Source organism: Rhipicephalus sanguineus, chromosome 2 (genome assembly GCF_013339695.2).
Source record: "Rhipicephalus sanguineus isolate Rsan-2018 chromosome 2, BIME_Rsan_1.4, whole genome shotgun sequence".
NCBI lineage: Eukaryota > Metazoa > Arthropoda > Arachnida > Ixodida > Ixodidae > Rhipicephalus > Rhipicephalus sanguineus.
In genome coordinates, this window is record NC_051177.1 from 11,937,090 (window position 1) to 11,951,917 (window position 14,828).

Sequence of the window (14,828 nt, forward strand, 5' to 3'; positions counted from 1 at the left end):
ATTCACTAGACTGTCACGAGCGTGTCCCCTAAGGAAAAAGAAAAACATTCCTGGCATAAGAAGCCAGGACCACCTGGGGGAACGCAGGTCTTAGTATAGTAAAATATGGACAAATAATCAGTTTTGAGAAAAACGCATTTTAGGCATATTTGCACCCGTAAGCAGCTGCCCTTGAAATATTATCACTGATTTCGCCCGGGAAATGGGTTAAAACTTATGTTCAAGACACCACGGGAGCCGCAAAATGCATCTCAACAGGTAAAATTTGTTCAAACTTTCCGCGCACGCCACGGGCGCAGCAGCCGGCTGATTTCCACCACCTTAGGCTTGTTTTGAAGCTGTTTTCTTTGCGTGCATTTTGCGGCATTTCAATATGGCGTCGCTCCAACAGAACGGCTGCTATCGGCGCTTTTCTGAGGGGTGGTTACAGAACGCTCATTGGCCAGAGCGCGCGCGCGCGAGGCGAGCCCCTTCTCTTGAGCCTCCCATTGGGTGGCGCAACCCGAGGCGGCCATTTTGTTTGGCTATTTTTGTTCTGCGCTCGCGGCTGCCGTGTTGCCGGTGTCATGTGCTCGTGTGTTGTTACAAGTGTCATCTTCCACTGCTTTCGCTCGGTTCGTGTGGCTGACGCACAGTTACCTTATTTTGTGGTGGCATGTCCGCAGATTCTTGTGTAAAAATGACATGCCAAGCGTACGAGAAAAACAAACGCCTCGGTAGCGCGCACGGCTGAATGGGGATGAGGGCGCGATGCCTAAACTACTTGTCGCGACCGGAGCGGCGACTTCTACGAGTACCACCCAGTTCCCCTTGGCCAAGTTGCAGCCATCGGATTATCAGGCAACGCTTCAGTGGCATTGGAAACGGCATTGGTATGGCATACTATACGGGACTGCCGAGTGCGTGGGAAATGCGGCGATAGAAGGAGTGCTTGGCATCGCAGTGCGCAACGAAGCAGTGGAAGTTCGAGCCATTGGATATTGGTGAACGGCGGCAAGGAAAATCGCACAGAATTTATCCGCGTGGACTTATCCGTGATAAAAACATTCTTTGGGCTTGTGCTTCGCTTCGAGTTCGGCTTAAAAGGTGACCTTTTGCTTTGAAAGCCTGTGCTTCATTATCATAGGTGCGACTCGCGCAAGAACCATTTCTCATTGAAGGTAGCTGGTGATAGTGGTGCTAAGATAATTAATGCCTCTTGAAGTGAAATGCATTAAATTAGGGCCACCAATACAGTCGACAAGGGCGCAACGGTAGTCGCTTCAACCGCGGCCTGACGGAGCAACACCGGAATTGCCGAGACACTGTGTTACTCTTTGGGAAATTGATTTGTGCTCCACAGCCTTGAGAATTGGTTAAAAAACTGACACTGGAAGTTGCAAAAGGAGCACTTATACAGTAGTGACACCAAGAACAGGCTTTCAAAATGACACAAACCAGCAGGGGACCCTGAGTACAGCCCTTGCTTGCTGTTGAACCAAATGTTATTGCTGGACAATAATCGATTTTTGGTTTAAGAGCAGCCTGACAACAGAGCGAGAGGGGCGAGGAACAACAGCCCTCGTCTGGTGCCAGTCGCAGTATTGTGTGCGCCCTGCAAATCTTCTAATACGTTGACAATACTCACTTTACTCATGGAAAGTCACACAGGGGCCCCCCTATCTACGTCATAACAGTGGCGATGTCGCAAGGTGCTACCAACTCAGATGAGCACTCGCGCTTACTTTAAAACCAAATTAAAGTATCTTAAAGGCAACGTTCCCCACTAATAATCGGTCAGAGGTGCCCACGTATGAAAGAAAATCAAACAACACAAACATCTTGAGGTCTAAATTTTGGTGTAAGGGGTCTTTTAACAGATTTTACAAAATGGCGAGCTCGCCAGCTGAATCTAACGACCAACTGAAGTAACATGCCGAATAACGCAATGTAATGCCAATAGCACACACAAACAACATAAAAAATACAATGTACCGCGAATGCAGCGACGCCGACATTCAACTCACTATAGAGTCCGTGAGACCGAGCTGCGGAATTGTCCCCACGGACACTCCACGAACGACCACCGACTTGCGTGCCCAGCCCCAAAAAAGAATCGGCTCCCCTCCTCACAGGTCTGCATAACCTTAGTGCCACCAGGCGGCACCGCTGGCATCACCCCAGGAGCACAGCGCCACCTCTTGCTCGATGGCGTCAAAGCTAATTACACTAACTACGACACACGGGCACAATGACGTGAAAACGACATTACAGGGGGTGATAGCACCCTCACAAATCGCATAAGAGCAAGGCAACAACCTGAATTACAGCGCCTCTATTTACAGTGGCCATGTTTTATATTTTGATACATATATCGCACACCAAATTTTAGGAATCAAGCAGGATCCAATGTTGCTAATTTCAGTAACTATGCATTGGCTCAACAAAAATCTTTGAAGTTGGCTGTCTCACAGAACACTCATGTCATCTTATAGAGCTGATCACGGTGTGGCTGGTAACTGCGTGTATCTCCAAAAAATATTGGTCGGTTGCCTAAAGGGGCCCTGCAACATTTTAAGCATGGTCGGAACATGCTGCCGATCGGTAGTCGAGGCTCCAGAGAACACGCAAGCATGCGGCCAGAAATTTACAATTAATTCGCAAAGTCAGCTAGAACTCGTTCCCTTTACTTTCTACAAATGATGTCATATACCAAAATGATTACGTGATATACCGAAATTTGAGCATCGTGAGCTGCATAGTTACTGTGGTCACCGCAAAATGCCGCCACGTGCCCGCGATCACACAGAAAGTAAGGCACGCATTCAAAGAGAAAAAACAAGTGTTCAAGCTCATGATGCATGCGTGACGTAACTTCCTTCCCCCGTGCCATCCCTCCCTGCTTAGCTACCAGCGCGCTCGTCAGGACGAGAGAGGAGAGAAAGCAATCACAGCGTGCGACTAACTTTGCTCGTACTTCACAGATTCTAAAAATTTTTGTGGCGGTCAATTTGTGAGGCAATAAACTCCTTTAATGAAGCCATCCGATGGTTACTTGGAAAAGAGTTGCAGGGCCCCTTCAAGGTATGTCGCCACTCTTTAAAATGAAGCTTTCTTTTTCAAAATCTGTCTTTTTATTTTTTTATAATTTAAGAATGTACAGAGGTTCACAATTATGGAGCTGAAAAAGATATGTGTCCATCCAGTTCTGTTCAAAAGTTATAAAGTTTTATGGTGTTTTTCATAAATGCCCCCAAATTGAAATTAACATGTTGAAAAACTGAATTCTTGTTTTTCTTAAATTTGATTTTTAGTAGTTTTCGTTGCTCATAACTTTTGAAGAAATGTTTTCCTATGAAACTTTCCATGGCTTTTTCTTTGACATTAGGTTGTGCAATGAACTAGGATAATTGAAAACCATCAATAACATTTGATGTTACAGGACACCACCTGAAAAAATTGGTTTTTTAATTTTTGGGCTGTAAAATGCTTGGTATTGTTGACAGCACAGAGATTCTAGTTCATTGCACAGCCTACGCATTCGCTTATAACATTGCAAAGCTATTTTCAATTTTTCTTAAACAGGATTGGTAGTTACAGCTGGCTTGATGGGCATATTTAATTAGCTTTAAGTTTTTTACATAATACATTTGAAGAGCTTCTTAAAACTGCCCTTCTGAATGCATTAATTAATGCACAAAAGAATCAATTCTGGGTTAAAATTTAAACAAGAGTTTTGAAAAGGTGGCGACATACCTTAAAACTTGTTGCAGCAGTGCCCTTACTGAAAAAAAAAACATCTTTCATTTCGATTATGAGCCTCTTAGCTTGTAGGGATCTGAGGCGCACCCGAAGCCTCTGCGCAGGCATTTTGCCATTCTGCTAATCCCTTCCCCCTCCCGTTTTCCCGTGACGGCAAGTGGCGCCATCTTGTGCTACGCGCCAGCTCTCGTGGTGGCGCTGCATGCAGTCTCGTAGCCGCGAGATTCGCCGTGACTAAGGCACGTGCGCACCGGAACGAACTCTCTCTCTCCTCGGACGCCGCTGGGTAAGCACGTGTTTCCTTCTGGTCCGATGTCCCCTTTGGGAATTGCCGGACTGTAGCCTGCCAGGGTGCCTCGGCATCCTCGGTGGGCGTGTTTACCTGAATGTTAGCTCCTGTTCTGTACATTAAGCCAAAGAGCGGTGCCTAGTGCTTGTGCGTGGTCGTACCCCGCGGAGCTGCATTTGCCGGAGGCCCATGCATACAGAGATTTGCCCTAGCTCTTGCGACCAGGCCCAGTGGTCATTGCGAGAGTGCGCAGCATAGCCGCGAGTGACCTTTTCCTGAGCCGGCTGCGATGCGCTCGCAGTTTCCCCTTGGTGTACCGTCCACGCAGGAAGCCCATTGCTTCCCCTTGTCCCGGGAACGGATGTTGTGCTGTGTGCTGGGGTGCCACCAAACACAAAGTGTTGTGTGTGTGTTATCTCGAACACTGTGTGTTTTTGCCGCGCGGCGCTCAACGCCTTTGCTAGCTGAGCGTGCGCGGAGCGGTGCACTACACGTGAGCAGGTGATGATAGACGCGGCCCTGTGGCTCGCTAAGCCTGAACCCGCGGTGGTCTTTGACTCTGGTGAGTATCGAGGCTACCACAAGCTCAGAGTGGTTTTGCTGGGCAATTATTTTATTTCTCAAAGAGAATAGATTTTTCGGGGTTTCGTGTCCCAGAGAGTGAGCACTGAGATATCCACAATCAAACGGTGATGTCTTTTTTTTCTTGCCGATCAAGATCGCTTGCGGGATAGCAGTTTTGTCAGCGACATCCGTTTCCTGAATGATTGCGATCACTTGTAAGATAACCAAGAGCTTGTTGCGTTTGCTGCAACCGCCTCTACAGCTATTTATGCTTGTTACTGGACACATGGACACACAGCAGCAACAGAAACATCAAATCAGGTGCCAATGCATGGCACATGTGGTGCGGAATACGAACTACGCAGCGCATCATGTGAGATACGATGCACCAGAGTAGGCCACGCATCAGTCACATGCACTCCTTCTTCACCGGTGAGGAGAGCATCGAGGGGCACCTTTTCCCTGCAGCTGCTGTGGACAAGAAGCCACTCCACTTTGGCAGCTGCTCTCTGCTGTGCAACGTGCAATTTGAAAAATGCGTTCAGAAAAGCAGCGTACAAGTCAACCGTTTGATCACTGGAAACAGCACAACTTTCAAGTTGTGATCTTCCATGGTGGTTGCAGTAAACTTGGTTATACTGAAATTGCAGACGCTTCGTTACTGTGGTGTTGCGCATCTCATGTTACTAACCTTCCGAGTCTATGCTGACTCTGAACCAGTATCGATTCCTCGTGCTATGTCACAGAGCGCCCCGCAATGGTCATTACCCTTGTTACATGCACTCTCTCTTAATAAACTGAGGCCCCTTTCCGGACGGTGTAGCCGGCTGGCAATACAGTAAAAGCTCGTTAATTCGACACCCATTAATTCGGAAATTTGGATAATTCGAACGGCTCTATTGGCCCCGGCCAAAGTGCATGTTAATCTATGGGACCAAACCTTCGTTATTTCGTCAGAATACGGCTCCGCATCACTTATTTCGGACAAATGCTGACGGTTGCCGCAACACAAAAGTGTGGTAAAGCAGCGCTGGTGCCACTGGAGTGAAACCGAAACCTGAGTGGCACTGCCATCGTCATCAACTAGCGGGGGTGATCGCAGCGTCACTGAACGTCGGTGTCTTCTTTCTTCACCCCCCTGCGCCTCCGACGCCATTTTCATCGCCAACTGTTTTCGGCACAGCGGTTTCGTGAGGCCTGAGCATGCGGCAGTAGCTGACGATGGCATCGATGAGGTGTCAGCCGAGTCCACCGACGATGACTGCCCCACCTTCGATGCTGTCCCCACAGATGTGACCCTTCAGGACTACATCGCGATTGATGATTGTGCCGCCACGACTGGTCTTCTGACCGATCAAGAAATTGTTAATGATGTCACGGGCGCCCAGGAGGACCACGATTATGACAAATAGTCATGAGAGGAGATGCAGCCGCGACCTCATCGCACCTAACGGGAAGCCTCGGAGGCGCTTTTGATATTAGAGGACGTTTGCCTGAGCACTTCTGACAGCTTGCGTGCTGTTGGCCATTTGGAAGAGTTAAGAAAAATTGTAATGTCAGCCGGAATCTGCGCGTAAACGCAGATGACCATTACAAAATACTTCAGGAAATAAAGGTATGCTTCTCCAACTTGATTTTAATGTTGTTTTTCCTGTTCATTCGTTATTTCGGCATTCAGTTAATTCGGCCATTTTTTTTCCGGTCCCATGGAATCTGAATTAACGAGCTTTTACTGTACAGCAGTTACACTGAGGCTGAAAAGACACGGGCATGAAGTTATAACAACAGAAATACTACGTCACATTGAGAATTTCATAAGAAAATAAATGGACATACAGCTGCTAGAAAAAGTCAGTCTCTTGGCACAGTACAAATTGCCATAAAGGCACAAAAACGTTAGTTCTCTTAAATCATGCAATATAGTTCTGCTACTCTGTCTAAGGAACATACACAACATTTTCAATACTTTCAAGGTATTCGTCCAGGGTGGAGGATGATACAGTAGAGCCAGGGAGAGTATTCCAATCTTTGCAAGCATGTGGAAAAAACAAATTAAAGCAGTAATTTCTCAAAATGGAATAAATTTACTGTGGCAGTGTCTGCATGATTCATTCGTTCTGATTTCAAAATAGCCAGTTTTGTTTATTCTAACATAGTCGTGTATAATGAGATAAAGGAATTTCAATCCTTGATATCTATGCAATATGGTTTCTATTCATTAATTTTCCTTTCCTGTGGGCAATAATAATATCTGGGGTTTTACGAGCCAAAACCACGATACGATTATGAGTCTCTGGTACTGAAGGCCTCTGGAAATTGACAACCTGGTGCTTTTTTATTGTGCACTGACAGCGTACAGAACACGGGCCTCTAGCATTTTTGACAGCACACAGAACATGGGCCTCTAGCATTTTGCCTCCATCGAAATACAATCGTCACAGCTGGAATCAAACTTGCAACTTTAGGATCAGCAGCCGAGCACATTTTGCTGTGGGTGTTTGTTTGTGAGTATGCACAAGCGAACAAATGGGCTGGTATGGATCGCTGCCAATGTGACCACTGAAAAAAGGGTTCGATGAGCACTGCTGACCTGGCTGGAGTATCGCGCGTACGTATAATAGTGGCCACGATCAGCCGAGGTGCCCGAGTGGACCACCACGGCATAGAGGATGTAGGTCGGCTGCTGGTTGCTGCCAAGGCCGCAATTAGAGGGCAGGGCCAGGGTCTGGGGGAAGACCACCTCGCGGAGAATCTTGGCTCGGGTCCCCGTAACACCATCGTACGAGAAGCGCATCAAGGTCAGCACAAGATGGCGAGGGGGCTCGGCCAGAGCTACAGTTCGGCGTGCGTCCCTTAGGGTGCCACACACACTGCAGTGGTATCTGCAAAGACAAGCGCTGCAAATGAGGGTGCATGAAACAAGGAAAAACAGCTGAGCATGTTTCTGGTACATACGTGTAGCCAGAGTGGTGAACGGGGTAGTCTGGGGTGTCATATCCCTTCCCCCCTTTTCCACCAGAAATATTTACAATGTACTGTATTTCCTCGCATATAACTCGCACCAATAAAATGGAAAAATGTGCTTAAAAAGTGGGGGTTATATGCATGCTCTTCTTTCTTTTTGTAGAGTTAAAGTTAGGGGCGTGAGTTATATGCAGGGGCGGGTTATATGCGAGAAAATGCGGTAAATGTCTATGTAGACGAACCTCATTATAATAAAGTAGCATCGGGACCATAGCTTAGTTTGTCATATTCAACATTCATTGTAACAGTAGAGACAATTCGAGGTGATAGGTGCCAAGGTGACGACGGACAAGCAGAGAGAGGCAGACACACCGGGTGCCAGCGCGTGTCTCTCCTTGTCTGTTGTCATATTCGCACCTAGTATTACCTTGGATCATGCAGATCCAACAAGCCCAGCTGTTCACCCGAACATAGTAGAGATAACAATCGGCCCTGGCAAATAGGCAATCTGGCTTGCACAAAAGTCCTATACACAAAAATGCCTTAATCTAAGCTTCAAACCAAATATAAATGAAGTAATCCTTACCTGTCTCCTTCTGTCACTTCAAATTAAATACTCCGGAACATTGAGAAGGTGAAATTATAATAGAACACAGTTCATTTGACAAAGCAGGCCTTGTTTCATATCTACTTTAACATTTTTTAATGTCATTTTTTAATTAAAAACTAAAAACAAACTGGTGTGAGATGAGTTCCAGTGACTATTTTGCTTTTTATGCAACCTTTAAAGTTCTGAGCATTGCCCAAACCAGATTCATCTTCACGGATTCGTGCGAGCACATGGAGACAAAGAAGAGATACACAAAGACGAGTGTAATCCAACTGGTCCATTTTTTCGAAAACCTTCACTTAACAACCCCCCAATCTGCGCGAGCAGGTAAAAAAAAACTCGCCAAAAGCACACATGGCACAGGCCGTGATCACATGCCTTAAAGGGACACTAAAGGCAAATAATAAGTCAACGTAAATTGTTGAAATAGCGTTGCAGAAACCTCGCAATGCTTGTTTCGTGCCTAGGAACTGCTTATTTTGAAAAAAAAAATCACGTTTTAGTGGTCCGCACGGCGTTAGCGCACTTCAAATCACCCGCCTGAATGGACCTTCTTACATAGCAGTTGCTGTGCCCAACGTTGCCCACCTTTATTGCCCGGCCGCCGAAGCTACGGTTTCTTGCACAATAGTGGCCATCAGCCTTGCCAAGACGCAGCCACAGGCCACTACGAAACTGTATACAGTTAAACCTGGATATAATGAAATTGACAACTTCCCGAAAAACTTCGTTATAAAGAGGATTTCGTTATATGGAGGTTCGGCACGAAAATTCGAAAAAGAAACACTTAAGTAAGAAAAAAAGTAACAGACGACAGAATTCACCCAAAACATTTATTTCGTGGTAAAAATCAGCGTGATTTTGCTTTGTTGTTTGTTCATGATGGACGGCAGCACTGACCGTTCGTACGACATCAATGAACACAATGCTGCTCCATCATCGTCCAGCGAGCCCGCGGCGTAGCGCAAAAGGTTGATGGCATCCAGCACCTCCTTCGCGGAGGGCAAAGCGCGTGCTGAGTTGTCCTCCCAAGGTCTGTTGTCGTCACTGCAGCGTCCGACAGTTTCTGCCAGAGCCTCATCCGTCATCTCCTACGTTGTGACAGTGCAGTTGTTCGCATATAAAAAATCACAAATCTGCACATCGTCCAGGGCTCCTCCATTCGCGTGCAGCGAAATCCAAGCTTCGGCGAGACTGGGCGGGCATGAAGGCTCCTCCTCTCCGGCGTCGATTTCCTCAGCCTGAACCACCTGAACCTCTGTTGAGATACGAGCCTTGCGGAAGCAGTTCGCAACAATTTCCGCACTTGTTTCTCGCCAGGACGCTTCAAGCATCTCAATTGCTTGCACAATGTCTACTTTCGTATCTCACTGCAGACGAATGTTCAGGAGCAGTTTTTGGATTAGTCGCCGACGGTACGAGCACTTGACACTGTTAATAATTCTTTTATAAAGGGGCTGAATTAGTGATGTGCAGTTCGCGGGTAAAAACTGCAGTTCAATGTTGGAGAGCTCAAGCTCCTTAAGGTGGTGTGCAGTGCAATCGTCTATGAACAGACAAATCTTGCGTCCTTGCCTCTTGACGTGATTGTTGGAATCCGTCAGCCACTCACTAAATATGTCGCGCACCATCCATGCTTTTGTGTTCACCACATATTTTACGGGCATCCTGTGAGTTCCTTTGAAGCACCTAGGTCAGGCACTTTTGCCGATGACCAGTGGAACTCGCTTGTAACTTCCGTCTGAATTTGTGCACAGTAGAACAGTCAAACGATGTTTGCTCTGTTTACTGCCATGGCAGACGTCCCCTTTAAGCGTAAGGGCACGGTTCGGAAGCAACTCGTAGAAAAGCGCTGTTTCTTCAGCGTTGTACACATCTGACTCTTTGTAGCGCTCGAAAATACCTGGTAGTTTGTGTTGGATCTATGAGTCGGCGCCATCTCTATCCGCAGAGGAGGACTCGCCACTGATCACTTTGCCGATGATCCCGTACCTGCGTTTAAAACTTCGAGCCACCCGTTACTGCCTTTTAAATCATTGCAGCCCAGGATGCAAGCATAATCCCCTGCCTTTTGCTGCAAAACATGCCTGCATGTCCACAGTGGCGGATCCAGGGGGGGGGTTGGCTTATAGCTTTGGGGGGGGCGATTGGGCGATCGCCCCCCCCAAAGCTATAAGCCAACCCCCCCCCCCCCCCCCCCCCCCCGCTTTTCACCTCACCGAAGGCCATTTTTCAGAACGTAGATTTTTTTCAGGTGGTCGCTGTGTCCATCCCAATCCGAGACTAGGGAAGCACCCCTCACACAGCCCAGCGCTTTTGTTAAGAGCGAAACAGGCTTTCTAGAAAAGATTTCTTCTGCGTCCTGCATCTTTCAAATAGGCACCGACGAGCACAAGCCTCAACTATTTTGCTAAAGCAACTGCTGCCTTTATGGAAGCGAGCTAAAGTTTCCTCCCCACTCCCAGGGCCATCAGCTCTTCAGCAAAGCGAGGGGTCTTCAAATTCTCCCATCTTTTTCTCAGAGACAGGAGTCTGTTCTGTGTCATTCAAACTGGCATCTTTCGTCCCACCACGGCCGGGCTAGACTGCACGTGCGCGCTTGAGCGCGCACGTGCAGTCTAGCCCGGCCGTGGTCCCACAAAGCGTGCAGAACAAGTTACCTTTTAGTCAACCTTCAGCGGCTGGTCCAAAAAAAAAAAAAAAAAAAGAAGGAAGGCAGGCAGTGGTGCTGTGAATTATATTCGCCGAAGTACCGAGCAAGCCTCCGAGAGCACGTGCGCGGGGTATAATCGAGCGCGACTCCGAAAGCTCCGTTTGACCGTCCTTAGGCTGCGGAGATAGAAAGGGCATTTTCTGGCAACACGACCGGCCAGAAAAAAAGGCAATGGGGAGGAGGGGGCGGGGTAACAAAGGGAGGCTTACTCCGAAACTACGTTCAAGGAATACTAGAGCTCGCCGTTGTGGGAATACTCATTTATCGAGCAGGTGGCCTGCCCTTCCCTCTTTCACCCTCCTCTTACCAACAACACTGATACGTGTTCCCCAATGTTTAGCGGAAATATGCGAAATTTTAGATAATGAAATGGCACTGAGCAATGCAACTGAGAACAAAAATAATGAGCATTTGGTTACTAACGTGAAGTTTTAAAGTTGGGCAACGCCCCCCTCCCCCCTCCCCCCCCCCCCCCCAACAACCAACCGCCCCCCCCAAAGCAAGCGCCTGGATCCGCCCCTGCATGTCCATAAACCATGTGAGCACAGCTTTGTCGACGTCGGCGTATGTTGACGACTTCAACTTCTTTTTGCTATCCGTGCCACGCTCCACAGCGCTGCGAATCGCATCTTTCGCATTTAAAATCGTCGACAAAGAACTAGCTGGGATGCCAAATTTGGTGGCGATATCCTTCTTTTTTTGGCCTCTAGAAACGGTGTCCAAGATGGCCATTTTCTCTTCAAGAGAAAATGGCCATCTCTCTCTCTCTTTGGCAAAAAGGAGCAGGCTAGGCCAGCCGCATCAAGCGGCAGGATCAGGTTTGAGGGGAGGGTTCGGAAAGGTCACGCCCGCGGCGGCAAGATCACCGGGTCGAGGGATGCACGCCTGCCTTGCGCATGCTCGCACGCATGCACACATGCGCTCGCTCTCTCATCGCAGTCGCCGTGCCTTCGAGCGCACCAAGAGCGACGCCGCCGCTTCGCATTCCGTGGCAGAGAAGGTGCTTCGGGTTGCTGCTCGCACAAAAGGGACAAAATCTGGGCGAACACCTTTAGGTCATCGGTGGGAAAAATTCATTATTTCGAGGAGGTCTTCCGCTGCCACTTCGTTACGTAGAGGTCTTAAATAGATGTGCTTCTATTGAGTAACGGCGGGAAATAGAAAAACTTCGTGATATCCAGGAATTCGTAATATGGAGGTTCGTTATAAGCAGGTTTAACTGTAGTTCACTGTAACGGAGCTTAGCTTGGTCAGCAGCAGAAGTAGAGTATCGACAGGGCAAAAATAGAGAGAGCCAAGCGCATGCAGCAGTACGCGATACCGAAACTACCACTGCGACACGACTGCGAGTGAAGCACTGCTCGGCGAAAACGGAACTTTTGAACCACTCATGCCGTTCCTCATGGTAACACCAAGAGGTTCTGTTGATAATATTGACATTTTAGACATTCTCACACATTGACCTTTCACTCAGACATAAATTGTTATTTGCCTTTAGTGTCCCTTTAAGCAACTAAGCAGAACACAAAAAGTGGTGTGACTCTCTCCATGCAATAGTCAGTAACATGCCTTTGGTCGCTAAAAAGGTTGCATGGGGGCTAGTTGGTACGACTTCATCTTGTAATGCGCAGCCAGATATGACAAGAACCGAAAAAAACGAAAGACAACACAGGGTGATGTGCAAACTAACAACTTACTTTTTTTTTTTTTGAGCCTGTACATAAGTCTTTCCACGCTCGAAATAAAGTAAGTTGTTAGCTTGCCCATCACCCTGTGTTGTCTTTTGTTTTGTTCAATTCTTCTCATATCTGGCAGTGCATTTCAAGATGAAGAACATTTGGTCGCATTGTCGTGAAGTGTGTTGGCACATTTTTAAAGTTTGGCTCGAGTTAGCTGGGGCACGCATCCTGCATGTGTACAGGGTGGGTGGAAAGTAACTTCATATTAAAAACTGTTTATAACTTCTATAATACTTAACCAATTTTAATGAAGCAAAAAGCATAAAAATTGGCTAAGTATTAAGAAAGTTATAAACAATTTTCAATTGGGAGTTAACTTTGCCTGCCCTGTATATAGCAACATGCGAGTAACCACTTAATTAAAGACAAGTGACTGTCATGCACCACAATCACCTGTTCTCGCCTTCCATGCTCTCCGGTTCAAAGTAAGTCTCGAGCATGTCTTCCAGGGCCAGTGCCTTGGTAACGTCCTGGCAGGACTCGTTCTTGACCTCAGTCGACTTGGTGGTTGATCGAGTCTGGTACACCTTGCTCTCGCTGCTGCCACCTATCCTGGACTCCTCGGGGAAAGCCACGTGCAGGTCCGTGATTGCTTCCTCATTCTTGCTCTCGCCCTGAACATAAATCGACAGTGCTGCATAATCCATTTCACAGAGTAAATACTGTTAGTTTGTTTGTACAAATACCTCATGAGTTGCCATGACTGGAACATTGTGTTAGAGGGGGTGTGAGAGCAGTAAACGAGCACTTTGAAATGGTACAAGATATACTAAATTCAGTATTACAATATAGAAAATGGATTAAAAAAAACGACATCGAAAGAAACAAAGCAAAGCATGCGAGGGCAACAACAATACATACATATGTGCAAAAAAAAAACACACTCCAGAAATATACCTTATACAATAATAAATAGGGGTGTGCGAATATTCGAAATTTCGAATATTTTTCGAATAGTGTTTGCTATTCGATTCGATTCGCACTGAAATTTTACTATTCGAACTATTCGAACTTCCCAAAGACAAATGCAGTCAACGTCCGGTTGAAAGTGACCCCTTCAGATTTTCAATATGCTTCACCTCATTACACTCTCGTATTGCGGCAAAGCTGCCTTTCAAGCTCCGTTACGGTCGAACTTAGCCAAAAGACAAAGTCTGATTGGAAATGGTCCCTAGATTTTCAATATGCTTCACCTCATCACACCCCCGTATTGCGGCAAAGCTGCCTTTCAAGCTCCGTTACGGTCGAACTTAGCCAAGAGACGGTCAACGTCCGTTTGGAAGTGGTCCCTAGAGTTTCAATATGCTTCACCTCATCACACCCCCGTATTGCGGCAAAGCTGCCTTTCAAGCTCCGCTACGTTCGCGAATGTGTTAACTCAAGAAAACGCTGGTTCCAACATGGAGATGAAAGATGTGGCAGAGTTGGGGGCTCAATTAATGCTGTTTTGGACCTGAAATTTGGGCAGGAAGTTCGAAAAATCGGAAGCCGAAGCTTTTTAGCATCCAACATTTCAGATGTTCTTATATATCGATGTCTACGAGGCAGATTTGGAACTCCGGACTTGAAGGGAGCACACCCATGTCCGCCACATCAGTTCGCCTTCCACAGCAGTTGAAAGAGGAGGAGAGGCTGAGGAAATGGCATCTCTGCCTATCACGTGTAAAGTGTTGTCGACAACACTTTGGTTGCACCAAATCATGTACATGAATACAATTCGGCCTCTACATTGCCTCACTCTTGATAAGAAAGACAACTATGAAATATGACCCCACCAGTGCTTCATCAACCTAGCGAAAAGAAACACTTTCATGTTGCGATCTCACAAGAACATACTTAGGAATTCTCTGCAACTTTTTCTGTAATTTCACTTCGAATTATTCGAAAAATGTTTGAGAAATATTCGAAAATTATTCGAAATTATTCGATTCGATTCGCACTCAATCTTTATTATTCGAATTCGCTTCGCACCCAAAATTTTGCTATTCACACAGCTCTAATAATAAAATGTAAATGTAGAAAATATTATACAGTGAAAAACTCGTAGCAGGACAGCAGTATGATATAATGAATTCCTTCAGTAAAGCACTTGTATGCGAGAAGTCTATAAAGAAAAAAAATACGGTTAGCTCATTTCTAAACGTTTTGGGTCACGTACGCTGACACGTTCCAAATTTTTATTCCCCAAGGCAGTGAAGAATTGTTAAA

General features: G+C 46.6%; 1 protein-coding gene across 4 annotated transcripts in view; it reads right to left on the reverse strand.

The window, feature by feature from the left end:
• The window catches only part of LOC119382414 (ubiquitin carboxyl-terminal hydrolase 35), a 223,412-nt gene that overhangs the window by 13,390 nt on the left and 195,194 nt on the right, over window positions 1-14,828 (reverse strand). For all 4 annotated transcript variants that reach the window (XM_037650109.2, XM_049412195.1, XM_049412196.1 and 1 more), the window contains 2 exons: window positions 13,014-13,234; window positions 7,185-7,476 (listed from right to left, as the gene is read on the reverse strand). In XM_037650109.2, coding sequence (XP_037506037.1) covers window positions 7,185-7,476; window positions 13,014-13,234 — 513 coding nt within the window. The remainder of the gene's footprint in view (window positions 1-7,184; window positions 7,477-13,013; window positions 13,235-14,828) is intronic.